General features: G+C 37.5%; 1 protein-coding gene across 1 annotated transcript; it reads right to left on the reverse strand.

Annotated features, from left to right (window-relative positions):
* Positions 1-16,236: 16,236 nt before the first annotated feature.
* On the reverse strand, positions 16,237-16,877 carry LOC119805145 (thymidylate kinase-like). The gene is given in 2 exon segments (XM_038317024.1): positions 16,237-16,665; positions 16,668-16,877. Coding segments are annotated over 2 exon segments (639 nt in total).
* Positions 16,878-17,226: the final 349 nt, after the last annotated feature.

Below are 17,226 nucleotides of genomic sequence, written 5' to 3' on the forward strand. Positions count from 1 at the left end.
ACAGGTTCAAGAACATTCAGAAAGCACATTAAAACTGTCTTTGAAAAATGAAGGGATGCATGCTAAAATCTAACAGAAATTTTGAAAATCAGCATAATGTATAAATCCACAATCCATTTAGGGAAATGCTGATTAACCAATAAGAAGAAAGTATAGCGACTACATCTGTACAACTTTCTGCTTATTAGAACTGTGTGACAGTAAATGTAGTCTGAGGCTGCTTGTTCCTTTCCTGGATGCTCAGATCCAAAATAATTACACAGAAATTATATTAATTGCAACACTGTATGGCCAATAACTTAAGCATATTTCTAGTTAGCTCTTACATCGTAAATTAACCCGTTTCTATTATTTTATATTTTACCATGTGGGTCATGGTTTACCAGTACCAATCATCTTTCTTCTCCAGTGGCTACATGGCATCTCTATGACCCCACCTACTTTCTTCCAGCATTCATTTTAGTTTTCCCACCTATCTCTATTCTGCCCTGCCATAGGCCTAAGCAGCTTCTTTAGTCACTAACCAATAAAACCAAAATATGCAAAAGGACTTCCCACACAATTAATGATTGGTTAACTTTGATTTTCATTAAATGATAATTATATTGATTTCCTCTATACACTACATTAAAATTTCTAATATTACAAGAAATCTAAAGTCAGCAAGATAGCTCAGTGGGTTTGTCATAGAAAACTGGATAACTGAGTCAAACAAAAAGATGGAAAAAATTAATTCCACAAAATAGTTCTTGATGGAGGAGAGTTATCTATGTTTCTTTCATTGGTTAATTAATAAAGAAAACTGCCTTGGCCCTTTAAGAGACAGAAAATTAGGTAGGTGGAGTAGACAGAACAGAATTGTGGGAACAAGGAAGTAGAGTGGGGGAGACGCTTCAGGCATTCGCCATAGTGAGTCTCCATGCTGCTCCTCTCCGAGATGGACGCAGGTTAAGATCTCTCCTGGTAAGCCACACCTCGTGGTGCTACCCAGATTACTAAATATGGGTTAAAGGAAGATGTGAGAATTAACCAATAAGAGGCTGAAACTATGGGCCAGGCAGTGTTTAAAAGAATACAGTTTCCGTGTAATTATTTCGGGTGTAAAGCTAGCCGGCGGCCGGGTGGCGGGACACAGCCCTGCCGCTTTCACACTACAGTTCTCATACACATGTCATTGTATATGCACACCTGTACACACACTCACAAATTCACACACACATGCATAACATAACCATGCCTACACACACACTTATGTACATACACACACACACACACATGCACAAATACACACACACATATACACAATGATGATAACAAATGTTTTTTAAACAAGCTATTTCTGGCTTCAGATTTCTAAAAGACTCATGGTTGCAAATTAGTGAAGAAAGATGATTTCTCTCCTCTAAAGAAAAACTGAACAAGGCTGAAAGACAAGAAATAAGTGAAAGTCCATGTAGCATTAATCTCTTCTGATAGAACAAACTGCACCCCACTGGCCCATCCAGTCAGTTCGGGGAAATGATCTGCTGAGCACAGGGTGGCTAACTTTAATATTAGCCATTTTAACTCAGCCAGCTTTAACAATTCCAAGAACTGTATCCCAAGAAATGTGAAAGGTCCAAGCTTTTAGTTTATCTGTAATCTAAGAGAATTATCATTCAAAAGTTTCATAGATGTTGGTAAAAAGGCTTAAACTTTAGGGTGAGTTAGCATTGAGATAGCAGTATTGGGAGTAGTGTTAGCAATGCACTTGTGAAATTTTATGAGAACTGCTTTAGGCAGAATAGAGACAATCATATTACAGCTCTACTGATAGCAGGCAGAACTACATGAAGGACCTGGTCAATACAGCACATGGCCACCATAATGGACAGTAGGAAACATTGAGGCCTTCTTCGATAACTAACGTTTAGAGTCTCATTAGCCAAATTTAAAAGCTAGGCTTTGTAATATAGAAGTAATTTGTGAATTATAGTATTAATTTGAGCATTATATAAGATAGCACACATAAACTTATTTTCCAACAATCCTGTACAGTAAAGAAATTTCTGAAAGCATCACTATCCCTGACATCAAACTCTATTATAGAGCTACAGTAAAGAAAACAGCTTGGGACTGACAAACAGACAGGTTGACCAATGGATTTGAATCGAAGACCCGGATATGAATTCACACACTATATGAATACCTGATTTCTGAAAAGAAGCTAAAATTATGCAATGGAATAAAGAAGGTATCTTCAACGAATGATGCTGGCATAACTGGATGTCTACATATGTAAGAATGAAAATAAATCCATATCTATCCCCCTGCACAAAACTCAAATCGAAATGGATTGAAGACCTCAATATAAATCTGACTACACTGAACCTGATAGAAGAGAAAGCGTGAAGTAGTCTTCAATGCATGAGCACAGCAGATCATTTCCTAAATATAACCCCTAGTAGCACAGGCACTGAGAGAAACAATAAATAAATGGGGCCTCCTGAAACTGAGAAACTTCTGTAAAGCAAAGGACACAGTAAATAACACAAAAAGGCAGTTTACTGAATGGAAAAATTTCTTCACATTAGGCAAAGGACTGATCTCCAAAATATATAAAGAACTCAAGAAATTAGACATCAAAATTCTAAATAACCCAATTAAAAATATGGTACAGAACTAAATAGAGAATTCTCAACAGAAGAATCTCAAATGGTCAAAAGATACTTAAAGGCATGTTTAACATCCTTAGCTATCAGGGAAATGCAAATCAAAACAACTCTGAGATACCTGTCAGATGGCTAAGATCAAAAACACCAATGATAGCTTATGCTGGAGAGGATGTGGAGTAAGGAGAACACTCATCCATTGCTGGTGGGAATGCAAACTTGTGCAACCACTATGGAAATCTGTATGACGGTTTCTCAGAAAATTGGAAATCAACTTACCTCAGGATTCAGCAATACCATTCTTGGGCATATACCCAAAACATGCTCAATCATATTACAAAGACATTTGTTCAGCTATGTTCACAGCAGCATTATTTGTAATAGCCAGAACCTGAAAACAACCTAGATGCCTCTCAACCGAAGAATAAAGAAAATGTGGCACATTTACACATTAGAGTACCACTCAGCAGTAAAAAACAATGACATCTTGAATTTTTCATGCAAATGGATGGAATTAGAAATCACTTTACTGAGTGAGGTAAACCAGACCTAAAAAGATGAAAGTGGTAACTCACCCATAAGTGGATACTAGCTATAAACAAAGGATATTGAGCCCTTAGTTCATGATCTTAGAGAAGTTAAGTAATAAGGTAAATTCTAAGAAAACATATAGATCCCCTAGAAAGTCGAAATAGACAAGATTGCCTGACAAAATTGGGAGCATGGGGTTGGGGGGAAGGGAGAGTGAAAGAGGAATAGGAAGGGAGAAGGGAAGGTGTGAGTATATTATCCACTTTGTATAATTTTTTGGATCTTTATTATTTAAAAACTTTGATCATTTTCAGGAAGCCACTAATGTCCATAAAAGTGGTATTCTTTCTTTTAAATCCTTTTATTGAGCAATATAATTTTCTCTGTTCCCCTCCCTTCCTATTCCCTCTCTTCTGATTTCTCTCATGACACCCATGTTCCCAATTTACGCAGGAGATCCTGTCAAAAAAAAAGTGGTATTCTTAACTTCAATTCTGAACACAAGTGATATTCTCAGCTTCTGTCAGGTGTACTATCTGCTATAGACTCTCAAACCATACAAACACTTACTTAACATCTCACAGGAAACCCAAAATATAGTCTCATGTTTACATCCAGATTGCCTAAGAAACTAATGCCTTCTTGTTCTTAGCATGTCTTGGTTTGCTGTCAGTCATCCTTGAATTCCTACTAGGGAATTTTGTCTATCAATTATTCTTTACATTATCTGTGTCACAACGTAATGCTCTATTCTGTCATTGTGCAGTGCAAAAGGACATAGATTCTTGTTCATATGCTGATAAAAGAAAAAGGAAGAAAAGAATTGTGGGGAAAAAAACACTTGAGCACCCAAGTACCAGAGACAGACTCACAACATACAGGACACTCAAATTAGCCAGCAAGAGTGGCATGGTGCTACTTCCCCGGCATTAAAATTTAATACTCATTAGCTTTTCTTTCCTTCTTCAGATACCCAGTGGAAGAAAACTGACTCTAGCAGGATTTTTATCAGATGCAGACAGTGATGAATTGACAGTTGCCTTCGAAATCAAAAGGTGAAAGATGACAGTGTGTATATGCTGGCCTGCAGCGGTAGTGAGAAACACTTAGGCCAGGCAATGTATACATCCTCATGAAAATGTGCTTAAAGTTTCTCAAATGTCACCCTGGCCTGACAAATCCGTGCTGTGAAAGTCACAGCCCACACAGAGTAAGCTGCTGTCCACATTGTAGCTGCCTCCTCTAACCTGTCAGACAGACAGCACTTCAATGAAGGCACGTTTATAGAGTGCAGCATTTCGGCACAGAAGCAAGTGATGCCTTCAAGTCCAGTTCTTTCAGCAAGCGATGCTCTTATAAAGTCTGGGTTTGGCCTTACCTGTAAAAACTTAGGCGTAGGGCCAAGTGAGACTGCTCAGGGTGTAAGGATACTGTCAACCTTACATCCTGAGTTCAACCTCCAGAGTCTACATGGTATAAAGAAAAGAACCAAGCTGTCATCTTACCTTCATATGCACACAAAACACCATCGGTCACACATGCACACAGAATAAATAAAATTAGAAAAAAATACTTAAACATATGATTTAAAATGGCACTCTTATATTCAAAACATTGGAAATGAGTGGTGGGAAAAACAGCATATTTAACTTTTTAAAATATATTTAAAGCTAACCATCAGCCCTGTGTTCTGCCTATGGCACTTCTATGCAAAAGCCCTTTCTTCTCTCTGCCTGTTCTGTAGAGGTCATGTTGAAGCTCATATATTCTTTATGAAGTCATTCCAAAATCCTCTTTCTCATCTCAATTCTCTCATCTCGGAACTAGTATATTGCTTATGGTTCGTGGGGTTTATATAACTGTTCAGTCATTTCCTCCTTTTCTGTCTTGCTGTCTGAACTATAATTCTTCATGAAGAAAAAAGAGCCTAGAGTTGTGGAGCTCCTTTTCACTTGAATCTGCCTCAGATGTGAACAGCTCACAGGAACTGAGAACAGGTAAAATCACAAAGCCTGCCCACACCGAGGTTCCCTTTGATTTGAAGGAGATAGACATCTAACGTGAGATGAGATGAAGTAAATTCCAGTGCTATCAGGAGACAGTCAAACCTGTTACTCGCTGATGTGACTTAAGTGATGGGGTAGGAGGCAGTGTCTCATTCCTGGGTATTGAAAAAAAAAAGTAGGTGGAAGAAAGAAACATGATCTAATCTACAAAATAAAGGGAAGAATATGGACAAGGGCATCTGTCTTAAAGTGAATATCAGGCAGAGAGGTTAGGGAAGTAGTAAGCAGTGAGCTAGTTTTTATTTCTATCAGGGATGAAACTATTAACTCTATCTCTTTACTTCCATCTCCATTAATGTCTCTTGCTGCATTGGTCCTGCTCCTTGTCCTCCAGTTTATCCTTTTAATCTGCCCATCTTCCCTTAACATTTCTCCTTACCTCCTGAATGCAGGAGATAATAAAGAAAGAAGGCTGATCTAAGAAAAACTTGGCAGGGATTAGTGGGAGAAATAGAAATTACAATAAAAAAAAAAAAAAGAAAACCTCGGTGGAAAAACCGGGAAGGAGAAATAAACTGATCAGAGAAGTAAAGGGAATTACTGATCTGAACTTCACTCTCCCTGCCCAATCAGCATCCTTTTCTCATGGTGAGGAGTTTAACAGAAATTGAGCTGAATGTTTGAGTCACACTTTCCTATAAGAGCCAAGATCAGCACAAACATCTTCAGCAAGAATAATACGAAATTTTACTACTAGGGACAAGACCCAACGAGCTAGGGCACAGAATTTGTCTACTTTGTGGAAGGGTAACACATGTTTAGTTAAGATAACAGCCAAGCATTAAATTTTAGAGTCCATAATTTTATGTTAGTTTTGTGTCTGTTTTTTGAACAACTTCATGTATACTTATAAAGTACCATGTTTTGATCTCCTGTCCCTATTATAGTGTTTATATTTCTGACTTTCCCTCTGAACTCCTTTTCAATCAGTCTCACAGGGGCTATACCATTAAAGAAAATGACATGCCTTCTACTAATGATAGACAACACCCCCTCAGGAAGGAGGGGTATTAACCATGACCTTCTATAAAAGGGACTTCTGTGCTCCAGGATGAGAGCTGTCATAAGTAATATTTATAAACAATATTTAGAAGGCAGGTTGTCAAGTCCACTTAGGGGAACAATGAAAATATTTTGCCCCCTTGGACCCATGATCTCCCAGTCATAGTTTTTTTAACATGTTTATGGTGTATTTCATAAGCAGAATTCATATTTTTTATAAAAACTTATACCATGAATTCATAAGAATGGACATTCACAAGTCTAATTTCTACTCATTCTCACAGTGTCTATCTCAGGGTAGAGCAGACTCATTCTTCAGGGAACTCAGTAAACCTGGCTCTTAGTCCTTTTCCTGTGTTTCCTCTATTAGGATATGCAGTGTATTCAATATCTCTGACCATTCCCTTGCCTTTTCCTGTGTGTTGACAGTAATGCCATGAGCCTGAAAAGTGGAACTGTGGACTCTTACAGTTTTCTTGGTAGTACTGTGGGTTCTCCATTTAGAACAGTGCCTTTTCCCTTCATGGAGGCCTTCTGTCTTTCCAGTGGGTTCATATAGATTTGGTAAATAAAGCAATGCCACACTTTTCTTAAATATGTGAAAGACATTTTTCAATGGGTTCATATAGATGTGGCAAATAAAGCAATGCCACATTTTCTTAAATATGTAAAAGACAGTTTTCTTTACCTTATTCATTCTGGGGTATCCCTGATTGAAGGCAGTTCCAGGGAAAGAATTCTTGTGAAACAACTCCTGTCCTTGTGCTGTAATTTTGTTGGGAAGCATGATCTGTGTTAGACAAGACAGGCCAAATCAAGACGCTTGAAATGAAGAGGATGCCTCTTGAGTTTGTCTTCACAAAGGCACCACAAAAGTGTCTATTCCTTACATCCTGTTTTGATATAAGTGGGGATTATCATCCACTTAACACTCTGTAGTGCAGACAAGTAAAAAGCGTTCTTAGTGCCAAATAATGTTTCTGTCTGTGATGCTCTTAATTAGTTGCAATTAATTTACAATTATATACCTATGTACTATAATCAGCTTGGGACTGATAGATCTCTAGTTCACTAGCATAATAGGGAAATTATGTGTTGGGAAGACCTAGTGCTCCTGTAAATCTTGTTTTTCCAGTGAAATTGGCCTTTGGATTTTTTGGTGTTTTGTTTGTTTATTTGTTTGCTTTGTTTATGTGCTTTTAGGTTTTTGTTTTGTTTTGTTTTGCTTTTCCTCTGATTAATGAGAGTAATTGTTTTGTGTGACTTCAACCCAGTAAAATCCTCTCAGAAAAGAGTTTAAATGTAATCTCTTTCAGCAAGTACTTTAAACCCGCTTTCATATTTATGTAGGAAAGTGGTTGCAAGATTTATAGCACAATAAAATATCAATTGCAAGCATACTGTGTTAGTCATAATTATTATTAAGAACCACTTAACTTGGTATTTTACATTTCATAGTCCTCATTAAACACTTAAAGTCCTTGCTATTTTCCAATTCTCCATGTTTGGTAGGTAGAATAACTTGTTAATGATACTTTCATTTTATTTCCTTGAAGTATGAAAAGTATTTTAATTTAAATTTATTGAGAATATTATAAAGTTTTCTTTCAGAGAACTCAAAGGAACCTGAAAATATCCATAAGACTTTAGATAAGTAGTTAATTGAAAACAAGTATGTTAGTGAGGTTAAATATATGACTTATAGATCCTTTATTCCATTTCATTTCCATAAAACCTGGTCGTTTTAACAGCATGTCTAGAGGACAGATGCACAGAAGGTTTAGGGGAAGGAAGAGCAAATGTAAAAGCACAGAGTCATGAAGTAACTGAAGTATAAAAATATCATCCAGCACAGGAGGTTAGCCTTTGCCCTATAACTTACACAGCAACCACAGATGAACCCTGGAGCAACAGGATCAGTGTTACAAATTAGAAGCAAATACCAGGATAAAGTAGAAAACTGAATAAGGTAAATAAGGGTCTACAGTCACCAAACTCTCAATTGGAAATATAAAAGATAGGAATCTAGAATTAACTTGGCCAAGGGAGATGGCACAACTGAAGAAGTATTTAAGAGACAGAATCAATAAAGGAAAGAACATTCTTTAGGCTTTGATTGATTCTGTCACAAACTACTTGCTGATCATGTTTGTGTGCCCACTAAGATTCAAGGATTATGTAATTCTTCAAGGACTCTTACATCAAAGAATCATAACAGTTTTGTTATATAAGTAACCCAATTCCTTAGTGTCTCACTTTTTTTTCTTTTTTTTTTTAAATTTCCATCTCTTCCCCACCTCCTCCCCCTTCCCTCCCCTCCCTTCCACCCATACCCCCACTCTGCCCCTCTCCAAGCCAGAGAGCCATCAGAGCCCCACATAGAAGCACCGGATTGAGCTACCAAGGTCCTGATGAGGAGCAAAAAGAGGGAGATCATGAGCAAGGAAGTCAGGACCGTGAGGAGTGCATTTACCCATTGAGACGGTGAGACAGATCTAACGGGAGACCACCAAGTCCAGTTGGAATGGGACTGATGGAACAGGGGACCAAACCGGACTCTCTGAATGTGGCTGACGGTGGAGGAGGACTGAGAAACCAAGGACAACGGCGATGAGCATGAACTCTACAGCATGGACGGGCTCACTGTGAGCCTTGTCAGTTTGTGTCTCACTTTTTAAAGAAGCAAATACCATTGCTATGAGTGGAAGTGCCTGACCAAAGCACCTCATCCAGAGACTACTGATTAGTGGGAGCCTTGTGCTCACTAAGGTGCCTCCCACAGATCTGCCCTCCAACAGTTGCACATTATTTACTTTGGCCTTCAGTATCTCTTCAAAGGTGACAGTCTCTTTGTCCTGATTGCCACTCCCAACCGGTGCCTTTCTACTTCCTGCATCTCTCTCGTCACCATCATCAACTGTAAGTATGTAATGTAATAAGTAAATATGAAAGCATGAAATGTTCAAGAGAACATTTTTACATCTCTTTTACTTAATTTACAAAGCAACGTGTGCTCCTATATGCCTTTTTCCTTCTTTCTTTCTTTCCTACCTTCCTGTAAACAAAGACTGCTATTTTGTTTTAAGGCCACCCTGACCCAAATAATCAAACAGAAACTATATCAATTACAACACTGTTTGGCCAATGGCTCAAGCATATTCCTAGCTAGCTCTTATATCTTAAATTAACCCATTTCTATTAATCTATGTATCAAGGCTGCAGCCTACCAGTAGGGCTCTTGTCTCTTTCTACTTTCAGCAGCTACATGGTGTCTCTCTGACTCTGCTTTCTTTCCTCCTCTAACTCTGCTTGGATTTCCTGTCTTGCTACATTTTGCACTGCCAAGGGTAAAAGAAACTTCTTTACTAAACAATGGTAATAAAACATTTCACAACAAACAGACTGGAATCCCACATCATCTTCCTTTCTTCCTTCCCTTTATTTCTCTCTCCGGTTATGATTCATTATCTGAAAAGAATAGTTTTCTGTTTTTGAATAATAGTGTATCCTATATTTACCACCACAAACTCATAATTTAACTCTAGTATGCTTCTTTGAATTATAATATAAAATGTTCATTTACCATAATTATAGTAGAGTTTAGTATTTATTGAGATGACCATGTTTAATCCAGCATTTTCCAAACATCCATGATCTGAGATTCACCTTTGATAGGATGCCATCTACTAACAAAACAACACTTCAAGAAAAATACATTAGTAACTGTTACTAAAGAACTCTAAAAATCATTTTCTTTTGAAATTACTTGAAGAAAAAAATGGTTGTTGCCAAACATTATCCAAAGGAAAAATGTACTATTTATTTCTCTTGCCATTTCCTCACCCACAGAAACCAGAATGGACCAATCTGTAACTGAGGTGTTTGTTATATACATTTTAGCAAATATGTCTAACAAGTAGTAAAAAACTATCATAATTATTACTGTACAATAGTTAATTACATTGCTGACAAAAAGAAAACTTTTGAATTTATGTATAAGTGTATGAGCACAATTGTCCATTTATAAATCTATATAAAAATGCACCCTGAAGCTGAGCTGTGAAAAGTGGGAAAGATGAAAACCCTGAATCTCCAGTACTTATGTGAAGGTTGTAATGACTGGAGGAGGGCTGAGGCCACAGGCTGTGCTTTGAGGCAGGGAGGAAATAGATATATAAATAATGTTGAAAGATTTTTCCTTTTATACAAATAAAAGAACCATTGGTGCTGGAAGTTCACACAAACAGAACTATTATACAGCAAGGCCCATGAGTAAAGAATTATATCAATGGACTCTGACCAATTAAATCGACAGCCATGTGGATGGACCACACAGATCAAAATATGTTATTTCAAAGGGCATTGGTGTGAGATGGGGACAGAAGAACAGCCATCATGAAGATCAAAGCTGCTGCCTTTAGACCAGCCTGTCTACTGCTGTCCTTTTGATGAGTCTTCTCTAGGTCACCTTTATGCAAGAAGGTAGAGTGGTCACTCTGACCTGGTCAATTTAACTGTATCATTTAAGCTTGGCAAATGATTGAGGAAATTACTTTTTTTTTTACAAGATATTTGAGGAGAAATTAGTATATCTTAAATATACTTTATATACTACTTTGACTATTGATCATATTTATCACAATGTAAAGTAATTCTTCCTAAGATCACTATCTTTTTTTCTATTGATGAGAACATCAATCCCTACAGCTAGTTTGATTATATTTATAAAGCAAAGACAATTTTAAAAGGCATAGAAAAGTCTACATACTGTTGCTAGTCCTCTCACATACCTAGATATGATGTCCATTGATAACAGATTGATAATCTTTTATTTCTGATGACTAGAGATACAATAGGATCTATACTGGATGTTTACACTCTGTGTTCCTCAAGAAACTGAATAGTGTGCCATCCAGGAGTACTATTATAGTCTAAATGTTTATACCTTGAAATGTGATGGGATGGTATTTTGAATAAGAATGTCCCCATAGGCTCATATTTTTGAATGCTTAGTCACCAGGGAGTGGCACTGTTTGAAAGGATTAGAAGGATTAGGAAGTATATCCTTGTTAAAGTAGACACAGCCTTGTTGGATAAAGTATGACACAAGGGTGTACTGTCAAGTTTCAAAAGCCCATGTCAGTCCCAGGATGATTTTCTATGCCTGTAGTTCAGGATGTAGCTATCAACTATTTCCACAGTGTCTTGCCTGCCACCATGCTCCCCACCATGATCATAATGTACTAAGCCTATGAAACTGTAAGCAAGGCCTCAATTAAATGCCTTTTTTGGCCTTAGTCATGATGTCTCTTTATGGAAACAGAACAGTGACTAAGACAGATGGCTTTGATAAGTGAGGTCTTTGGAAGGTAATTAGTATTACCTGAGCTAATAAAAAAATTATCCTCATGTAAATGAAGCCCATGAAGATACAAAAAGCTGTAGAAAGCAGACTCCAACCAGAATCATCTATGTCTATACTTCCAGTCTCCAGAAAGTGATAATCAAAATAACCATAAGCTACTTAAATTATATTTTATTAAGCACCTTAAACAGAGTAGCAAAGTTACTGTCTTCTCAAGGAACAGGAGAGGTCCACATCGAGCTTTATTCACATGAATCTTTTATTCTATCTCCCAAATCACAGTGTATCCATTTTCAGGGCTTGATGTGCTCAAATCACAAGCATGTGACATTCTCCATAGGTTTCCTTCAGGACACACTGTTGCATAAAATCAATGTAATCAGCGGCAAAGGAGTGCATCAAAATCTTCTATAAATAACTATGACTAATATGAGAACTGACGATCCAGAGCAAGCACTCCTTATGTGCTGCTCACCAGAAATAATTCAGAGTTCTTATCTCATTCAAGGGGAAGTTGTTACACAATGATTTCAATTCCAAGAAGTGAAGAGCATTGTATCCAGCATAGAGGATAACGACCACATGAAGAAAGTAAGGTAACTCAATCCTCACAATAGTCACTTTATCATCAGAATCTAAGTTTCAGGGCAAGCTTAATCAAAGCATCTATACTGTGTTACTCACTGTCCTATTGTGAAGAAATGCCATGACCACAGTAACTATTACAAATTGAAAAAGAAGTCAAACTCTCACTATTTGCTGATGATATGATAGTTTACATAAGCAACCCCAAAAATTCTACCAAGGAACGTCTACAACTCATAAACACTTTCAGTAATGTAGCAGGATACAAGATTAACTAAAAAAAAAATCAGTAGTCCTTCTGTAGGCAGATGATAAAAGGGCTAGGAAAGAAATCAGAGAAACAACACCCTTCACAATAGCCACAAATAGCATAAAAATAATTTGGAGTAACTCTAACCAAACAAGTGGAAGACTTGTATGACAAGAACTTTAAATCTTTGAAGAAAAAAATTGAAGAAGACACCAGAAAATGAAAAAAATCTCCCTTGCTATTGGGTAGGTAGAATTAACATAGTAAAAATGGCAATCTTACCAAAAGCAATCTACAGATTCAATGGATGTAACCATTTTAAAAAGTGCATTCGGGTGGTTATTTGCTCACCAAACTGTGAACAAATAAATGCATCAAATTTTTCAATCATTAGGTTTTACAATATGCATGGCAGCTTGACATAAACTCAGATTCTGCCTTTCCTCATTAAGTATGTCAACTCTTTGATTCAACACAAGAGATTTTAAAGTAATCTTGTTTTATTTTAAGTGTTCCTGTAAAATATGTAGTGAAACAATTCAATCAATTAATTTAAGTGAAATGCATACTCTTTATATAAGATAATATTGCTATAAAACCATAATGATTTTTAAAAGACTATTCTAAAATTATAAAGGTCTTATGTTTTACTGGATATATTGAAATATACCCACAATTTTCCACTGAGTTTCAAAAGCTTATATGCCCAAAACTGTGAAATTCTTCAGATTTATGGTATCTTGGGATAAGTAAATACTTTGTTTCACTCATAAAAAGACTGCTAACGAGTAGGGAACAATTGAGAACATACCATATTTCAAAGAAGAGGCAAATTGTAGCATTTAAAGCTAAAATTCTCAAGGCATAGAATGTGAACATAAAGAAAGAGAAAGCATATTGTAAATATGAAAAAATATAAGTATTATAATAAGTCTTATTTTTGTTTATATAAATCTAAAATTCTTACTTTTGAGTTAGAAGATAATTTAAGGCATTTTATGATCTTGCTTAAATCCACATATACAATATGAACAGAATATTTGTGCTTGTGTATATACGTATGTTTGTATATTAAATTGAGAAACTGCGTTACTGTTTAAGAAGAAACACACTTTCTACTAAAATATCCCAACACACAAAAAAAGAAATGAAGCCCCTGTCCCTAATTATTTCATTAATTGAAAATTGTTTCTTTTATATACTTGGGTCCTAGTCTTTATGGTCCAAAATAGCAACTCTAAGTACCTAAATTTAGAATAGCTTATAAACTATTTTTAAAGGAGATAATGCACTTTTATTTATTACTTAAAAGTATACTATGAAATTATTTTGAGCTATAGAAAAATAAAGTAGAGTGGGTATGAGAATAGAGAATGAATAAATACAAAGAGTAGATGGTGTAATTTCAGATGACCTATATCTGATTCCCTAAGTAAGCTCTAAACTAGAAGCTTTAATACAAATGGTTTATTGGGGATTAAGTTCAGGTCTTTTTGTTTGCAAGGCAAGTACGTTACTGAAAAAGGTAGCTTCCCTGGAAGCTACAGTTTTAAATTCCTTTCTTCCCTTCTTCTAGCCTTTTCTTCAAAGATCAAAAGGCTAAAAGTAAATCTACCATGTAACCCAACTCCTTGGCATATTCACAGAGGACTCAACATCATACTCAATAGATACTGCTCAGCCATGTTCATTGCTGCTCAATTCACACTGGGAACAACATAACTAAATTAGTGAAATCACAGTTATTGGAAGAGAATCTATAGCTAATAGTTTACTAATCCAACATAAGACTACGATCTATAAATATTTGTCCTTTTTCCCACAGTAAGTATAATCTTCTCCCCTTATCAAGGAAACCTCCTTTTGCAATGGGTAGAGACTGCTACCAAAAACCACAATCAATCAAGCTGCATAGTTATAGAGCCTAGTGTCAATTCGTAAGTTTTCAGTCTATAGAATAATTCAGCACCGAAGCTCAGGAAAAATTACAGAGAACTGATCACAAAAATCACAAGATCCAGAGATCAGGGAGGTTGTTGTGGTATTGTGACTCTAGCATCAGAAGCTACAGCCATAGACTCTACCAATATAGCCACCCAAACATGAACTGAACAATGATGACACCAATGAATATGCCAAACCAGACAGAAAAAAATAGACAGTAGGTCTCAACACTACACAGAGAACTACAGGTAACTGAGAAAATCTGGGAAAGGGAAAGGTGTTTTTCCCCATTGACTTGTATTCTACTTCCAAACAGTCAGCCTGTTATATGGACTGAACAGCTTGCATTAAGAACATGTATCTAAGTACATACATACATACATACTTACACACACACACACACCATCGTAGTCACTGTTATATTTCTGTGAAGAGACACCATGCCAGGGTAACTCTTATAAAAGAAAGCATTTTATTGAAGACGTGGCCACAGTTTCCAAGGTTTTGTCCATGATTATCATAGTGGAAAGATAGTGGAATGCATGTGGGTACTGGGGTAGACTTGAGGAATATATTGTGATCTGTGGACAGAGATCAATACTCTAAGCTTGGTATGTGGTATGGGACAAATGTCTATAGTCTATCGATTATATTTTAAATAAATGCTGATTGGCCAGTAGCCAGGAAGGAAGTCTGGGGGTGGGGCAACAAGAAAGGAAGTAGTGGCGGGTCAATGAGAACAGAATTCTGGGAAGGAGAAAGCCCATTCCTCTGCAGTCCTAATCAGCCACAAAATAAACAAGATGTGACTGCCCCACTGAATAAGGTTCTGAGCCATGTGGCTAACATAGACAAGAATAATGGGGTATATAAGTTATAAGAATTAATAAGAAGCCTGAGCTAATGGGCCAATCAGTTTATAGTTAATGTCAACCTCTGTGCGATTTCTTTGGGACTTAATGACTGTGGGAACCGTGCAGGACAGAAACCCGACAACAGTCATAGGCTTTTCAAAGTCTACTTCCAGTGACATACTTCCTCCAACAAGACCACAACTCCTAATCCTTATCAAATAAGTGTCACTCTCTGATGAGCAAGCAGTGAAACATATGAGCCTCTGGAACCCATATTTATTCAAACCACCACATATATACACACATACATATACTTCTACATATACATATATATATATATATATGCAATACAACTATTGAGAAAAGAGGCCTTGAATTTGAAAGAAGGTGGGAAGGGAAGCATGGGAATGACTGGAGGGAAGAAAGGGAAGGGAAAATTATATTATAATCTCAAAAAGTAAAATAAAATTCAAAAAAGGAAATACTAGTTCTTCCAGCTTTGTTGCGGGAGCTCCTTCCGCTCCTTCAGCCAATAGCTGCTGAGATAGCAGCCCATTGAGGCGTGGTCTCTCCTTCTTTAAAAAAGCAGCAACTGCCCTCCCCTTGCTCTCTGGCTTCCTTCTAGGCTCCCTTCCTGATTGCGCTGAGGGCTGTTGGCTGGGACGGTGATCTGTAAGTTTTTCCCCTTTAAATAAATAATCATTCTATTAATTATAATTCCAAACTGGTGTGGGATTGTTTGTGACTTATGCCTTCACAGCTTCAAAGTTCTTCCAGTTCTCTGTTCTCATGAACGGTCAGTATGGAAATACAATAACACATTAAAGCCTTTAGGATCAAGGAATCAGGAGAAGATATTGCACAAACATCTCGGGTTATGAGGGAGGCTTGTAGGTCTCTTCAGGAAGAGCTCCCGCTGAACAGTGTTGTGAGTCTTCCACCAGTCTCCTAAAGGACCAGAGAACAGTTTCTGCAGTGGAAGTCTCATTTATTTCCATAGTTCCTCCAGCGGACTCTGTGCATCGCTGTGGATGGCATCCTTAGAGAGGACACGGACTTCTTCATGGACATCCTCAATGCTTCTGGAACCATCAACCACCTTCCAGTTCAGGTTTTCACCCTTCATGAGCTGCTGGAAACACAGCGGAACCTGCTCCTGCAAAGTCCCGGTCTCATAGCGCTCAAGCCCAAACTCTCCCCGTGCTGCAGCATCCAGCAATTGTAACTGAAGGAACAGGATCAGGTCGGGCTTGGGAAGGCCCACGTCTGATTGTTTGCACCAATTCAGGGAAATATTTTCCTTGACGCTAGTGAAGGCGACTCCAGAAAAGGCGTATCTATTCAAAACAAGGTTCACACCCTGGTTCAATTTCGCCTTAATTAATGGCACTTGTTCCCAGCGGTTTGCAGAAAAAAAAACAGGTGCACTGAGTGATCTTCCAGTTCTGTTTTCTTTTCTAAGTAGGAATTCAGGAGCTTGCTGGTTTCTGTTGATCTTTCAGGGAAACGCAGCATTTTGGCTCGGTGGCCCGAGGAGCACAACGCGGTCACCAGCCAGTGGCCCTGCGTGGTGTTGCCAGCACGGCCCACGCCCTCCAGCACAATTAGCGTCCCCCTATACGAAGCCATAGCCGTCCTGCTCAGTTCCCTCCAACCTCTCAGGTTCCCGCCAATGTTAGCTGCAGCAGAAGGCGGGAGCGCGCAGGTACTGCCTCACAGCCTCTTCCGGCTGGAAGCCCTGGCCTAAAATTCTTTACCCTCCTGTTTCAATCTCTAACATGCTGAGATTATGGACCTATATTTTAAACCTAATTTAAATTTCCAATATATAGCTACTAGGCAGTAACCTATCAATTCCTGCTCTATTTTCCCCTAAGTCATTATATATATCCTTCCTTATCAAAAGCCACATGCTGTTACATTATGCCATGCAAATTAAATCAAACTATTTATGTATGTTTCACTGTCTACAAAATCA

Source organism: Arvicola amphibius, chromosome 1, assembly GCF_903992535.2.
Source record: "Arvicola amphibius chromosome 1, mArvAmp1.2, whole genome shotgun sequence".
Lineage (NCBI taxonomy): Eukaryota > Metazoa > Chordata > Mammalia > Rodentia > Cricetidae > Arvicola > Arvicola amphibius.